This window comes from Anneissia japonica, unplaced genomic scaffold (genome assembly GCF_011630105.1).
Source record: "Anneissia japonica isolate Jap-2015-1 unplaced genomic scaffold, ASM1163010v1 scaffold14238_len9439_cov103, whole genome shotgun sequence".
Classification (NCBI taxonomy): domain Eukaryota; kingdom Metazoa; phylum Echinodermata; class Crinoidea; order Comatulida; family Comatulidae; genus Anneissia; species Anneissia japonica.
Window position 1 is genome coordinate 1 of NW_022721129.1, and position 5,486 is coordinate 5,486.

Sequence of the window (5,486 nt, forward strand, 5' to 3'; positions counted from 1 at the left end):
AGTACCTGGGAATATCCATGCCGAGTCTGTCTGGTATTAGATTATACTTTCATAAGTACAAAATTTTATAGGCCTAGGCTAGCCCTGGCTGGCCCTATAGGCTATCCACCGCATCGTCGTGCTGTCATCGTCGACGACGTTCATCGCTTCACAATGACCCGATGTGCCGAAGGTCATCTAGCCTGCCTCAATCATAGAGTTGAGGGCTAAAGAGTAAAGACAGTGTTAACATGTTCTATGGGACGCCACTGTCACCCTTTACAGAGCCAAAACTTCCAGGAGTTTTGGCTCCGTAGAGCGAGACAGCTGGTGTATCGGGTGATGATCGTGGAAGCTTGGCATTTTTTCGTCTTCTAGGAACTCAATCAGTTTCCGCAAAAGATCCTTAAAACAATTGTCGAGCTTGTCCTGGTGCCTGGACTCAATACTTCTATCGGCATTAAGATGCAGCATACAGGTTTTGAGGTGATACGACGACAGCTTATTTAGCGGAGAGGACTTCCCTTTCCTCACACGAATTGTCTTAAGGATCTTCAAAGCCTGAAGACATTCGTCGTTTTCATCCATTTCTTTTATAATCAATTTTTCCTCTTTTGAAAAACTCACACGCCAGAGGTTGTTGTACTTGTTGTCGTCAGTTCTGCACTGATACAAGTCACTTTCAGGATGTCGCTTTGCAACAAACAACTTACCCCTCATGCTAATGGATGGAACAATATCAATGCTCATTTCACATGAGTTATCATACCGCACTTGAAGAGTCAGCGCAGGGCCATTTTCTCGTAGAGTAACATGGACATTGCAGGAACGCCTGATCTTTTCTAGTACTTTATGTAAAATCGATTGCATATTTCGTCTTATATCGATAGGACTCAAGTAGACATAATTGACAATGACCTTATCATATGGAGTCATAGTATCATGACTTCTTTGTAATTTTTTAATGAAAACATATCCATTTTCAACTTTATTGTACCTCCACTCGCTATTTTTTAATATCAGTGGCAGTAAGAGGTCAAACTCGTTTGGTTTAATAACTTTCAGTCCTTCATAGCTACTGCCTTGACACATAATGTCACCAAAAACGAAAGTCTCAGAATCCTCCATAAATAACTGGAGATTACTTTTAATTTTGTCAACAACCTCACTAGCCCTATTTTGCTTAGGAGCCGGGATCTTCACATGTGTATCGTAATAATAAATCAGCTCCTCCAACAGTGGACTTGGTTGTTGAATAAAATTTTCAACAGGCTGAACCTCTTCTACCTTTTTGTCGACAAGCAGGTTCTCAAATATCAACTCCTCCACTGAATTATCTTCTCCGCTCTTCTCTTCATTTTCATATATAGACAAAAGAAAAGGCTCAGTTTGACCTTTTTCAACATCCTCTTTTATCTCATTTGGATTTCGTTTACAACAACACAGTAAACGTGCGAGGACCGCAATGCAGATAATAAATATGAGAAACAGTAGGATTAACAAATAGACTTCAGGCATTTTTTTCTTCTTTTATTCTAAAAATGAAAATGAGATCAAAATAACGTTAGATCAAATAAAATACTATAGCACAAAGTAACAATTGATCAAAGGAGCACTGTAAATCTAATCGTACGCTAATAAAATAAAGTAGGCCTAGGCCTAAATGCGCATTTGTCTACTCTCAGAATTGGCTTTACGCACGCAATCAGCCTCACATTACAACAGTAGGCCTATTCTGCATTTTCTTTACACATTTTGTTTCAAATTAAACTTAAATTTGAAGGTTAGAATCTATAAAAGTACAATTTGGGCGATATTAACACTTGGAAAATTTTATTTTCAATAGATTCAGTAATATTTAACATAATGAATAAAAACAGATACACAGATATTTATTATAAACAATATTACAATGAACACGGAATTACGTCATAATTGTTATTATTTCTATCATCAATAATTGTGAATATTATTGCTATTATTGTTACAGTTACCCACCTGTTTGACTCCGATTTAACTAGGCATCTACTTGGATCCATATACATATTTATACACATATAGACGTACATATTTTCCCGCTATTTGTTTATATTGTGATTAATAATAAATAGTATATGTATTCTGTGATATCATTACTATTCCAGCATGCATTGTTTTGCTTTTTATATTCGACAGCAGCGTTCTGCTTCTTAAAGACCTAATTCAGACATGAATCTCCACCCAGTGATATTTTATCCATACATTCAAAATTCAGAAAGCTAGCTAAGCCCCAATGCACTTTTTGGGACTGAGATTCTAAATATAGATTAAAATAGTAAGTAAACAGCAGTGCTTATACAAACATAAATTTGTAATGGAAAACATGATGATTGTAGCCGCATTGTATTTCGTTATATCACAGAAAATTAAAAGCAGAATATGCAGATTGATGGCGTCATTGTTATTTTACAAAAACAAAATGTTTCAAATTATCATACTTTTTGGTGACCCTCTGTGTCTTGACCCACAGTTTGCAAAACAGGGAAATATTGTACCTAGAAATCCGGGCACCCTTGTTCCTATATAGGAGATCAAAAGTTTCAAGTTTTTAGTCACCAGGAACAACATCTGCATCTAAGTGATTACTTAATAATGTGTGTTATAGGAGATTTCTGGACGAAATCACCATCGTTTAAGACATGGGTCCCTATTAGGAAAGCTATTACGATTTTTTAGGATTTAGCATTCTTGCTTTTATGGTCAAAGACATTGAGTTTGTTTTCAAACAAATTATTATTTACATGTATTTTCGGAAAAATTAAAGAACATTTTGGCAGCAGTCGTGTACAATAATTTTCTCGGGACGTTACAAGCCTTAAACACAGTTTTGAAATAAAGAGTATAATGTTGATTGACCATAACGGCTTGAGGAAACTGCACTGAATGCAGTTATGGCGCTCCATACTATGACTACATTCAAGATACAAGATACAAGTCAACTTTATTGTCAAAATAATACATTCTGAGATATTTGTTGTACATGACATAGAATCGTTCATAAACATATAGAGTGTTAAATAAAGATTTCTTAGAAAATAAAAATTTGAGTCCTGTGCAGTTATCTTCTGAAATTTTGATTAAATAGATTTCTTAGTGAAACATGCGCACTAAGGCGCTCTGGATGGGAATTTCCCCAGTCAAAAGCATTTTACGCTCTTCCGGTGCAATAATTCGCAGGCGCTCGGGAATTTTTCCCCCGAAAGGATTCGTTTGCTTGTATATTTTATGTGTATAATGTATGTATGTACTGTCTCTTATACACATCTAGATGTGTATAAGAGACAGNNCTCCTATATGTAATGCACGCGTTTAGGTCCACTCAATTCTTCTAAACTAACTCTAAAACCAATAAAAACTAATAGTGGAATTATCTGCATTACCATTTGATGTCACATGATGAAGTGAAAGAGCTTGACCACAGAAGTTTAACCTACAAACAAAACTGAAGTACACTTTAAAGAATTTTCAACCAACTTACCGTAGGCCCTACTATTTTGAGTTGTAAGTTACTAATAGTCTCGTGTCTTATGTATTTTCTGGTAGGCCCTATTTAGAACCATGTCATGGTCCGTTAGACAGATACTGACGTATGAAGTCACAGACTCATAGTTTCTATTATTACCATGGGGACAGTGAAATTCCTTGCTTTATAGGACAATCGCAACATTTTTATTATTATATATAGTGTTATTTGGTCAATTGTTGGTATGGGTGTATATGCAACGCTTGACTTGATATTTCCTCTATAAATCGATATAATATAAAAATAGAATGAACAGCAAAATGTGCTGTTGATAGATGTGTATAAGAGACAGAGATTATACTTTCATAAGTACAAAATTTTTTATATTTACCGGACTATCGTACATTACTCTCATACAGTAGCCTTGACTTCAACCTGGAACCCCTCAAACATCTGTAAACTTCGAATTGCTCGTTTGAAAGGGTCGAATAAGTTGAATAGAACTACTTCCGAGGGGAAAAAGTTTTAGCTGATTTATAACACAAATGAACATAAGCGTTTGGGAGACAGACTAATGGCCGATTACAGAGAGTAACTTCTCTAGATTAATAATCTATACAGTACAGTTTGATTGGTCAGATAGACATCAATGCACATGGTGAACAACGACCCAGTGAATGACGTCACGCGCTTAAGGAGCTACGAATATGGATCGAGCGCGCTATCGCTCAGTTCGATTCTGAACTGCAGTTCAATTAGAAATTTACTGTGCAGCGTGTTCTCTGGCCTCTGATTGGTCAAAATATGCATAGAGGGAGCTAAACGCAGCGGTAACTAAATTTTACTGCAGTAAATTATTTTCTGCTCTTTGATTGTTGAAATATTCTGCAGCCCAGAAACTTGCTACAGACAGTTTAATATATAGTAACGTTCTCAAACGCTTTACTGTGATGTATTTTGATTCGTCGATGAATTATTGAAAGTTTACAGAATAAAACATGTATTACATCACACGTTCGAAAGCTTTAAACGGTTGAAATATCATACTTCTATACTCCTAATTATACACCCTTCTAACAGCAACAATGACTGGGCGTATCATATTGTTATATAACTGGTAAGATGATCGTCTGTCTGTTACAAAATACATGAGTTTACCTCTCAATTTTATTTATTTAATGTATTTCTTAGGCTAGCCTAATGAACATTAAATCAGGGTATAGGCCTTGGCCTATAGTCAAAATTTCTAACACATATATGGCCTCGCTAGTCGCTATTTGGACGTGCCACGCCAAAAAAATTAATTGCAATTAAAATATTTTATTGAAGCTTATTTATAAACTGTTCCCATTCTATTGGTGGCAACTTTGTGTGCTGTTGGGTATTGGATAAATAAAATAAAACAATATTGAAAACAATGCAAATTTTGAAGGGATTTTTGTATTTGACAATTACAAGCTCAGTGGTGGCCAAGATGGGAATTTTCCGTGCAGTGTATAATTTATGGTAGTGTATTATTTTTCTGTAAAATACATAGGACAGGGATCGATCGCCTGACTGCTGGGAAAAAAACGTGTACCTTAATAATCGTTTAGAAACAGACTCTAAACTGAAATCTGACTGAAATCACTATCTACGACTCTGACTGAAATCAGAGCCATATATATAAAGAGTTGCGACATTCCACTCCTTGGTTTACGAAAGTCACGTGGTACACACCGTCCATTTTGTTTCATAATCTTCCCAATGAACACATGCAAAGTATATGTGTTACGTACATTGCACATTAATTTCACATACTTAATTGGGTTTACAATTATATTTTATAATTAACATCACTTAGTATGGACAGCGTATAAGAATTCATATATAATCGAATAATTGCGCGCGTGCGTGCTCGCGTAAATGATTGAAATTAAAATTAGAATTGTTTTCAATTATCATTAATTCGTCACATTTTAATCAATGAAGACCCGACCTATTTTATTTAATGGTAATCTTTTCT

The 5,486-nt window shown here is 35.4% G+C and overlaps 1 protein-coding gene across 1 annotated transcript; it reads right to left on the reverse strand.

Moving 5' to 3' along the window:
- Positions 1-258: 258 nt before the first annotated feature.
- Positions 259-3,589, reverse strand: LOC117111466 (mitochondrial dynamics protein MID51-like). The gene is made up of 2 exons (XM_033254389.1): positions 3,497-3,589; positions 259-1,514 (listed from the first exon to the last, which is right to left on the reverse strand). The coding sequence occupies exon 2, from the start codon at positions 1,495-1,497 to the stop codon at positions 259-261; it is 1,239 nt and encodes a 412-aa protein (XP_033110280.1). The 5' UTR covers positions 1,498-1,514; positions 3,497-3,589.
- Between the last annotated feature and the right edge of the window lie 1,897 nt (positions 3,590-5,486).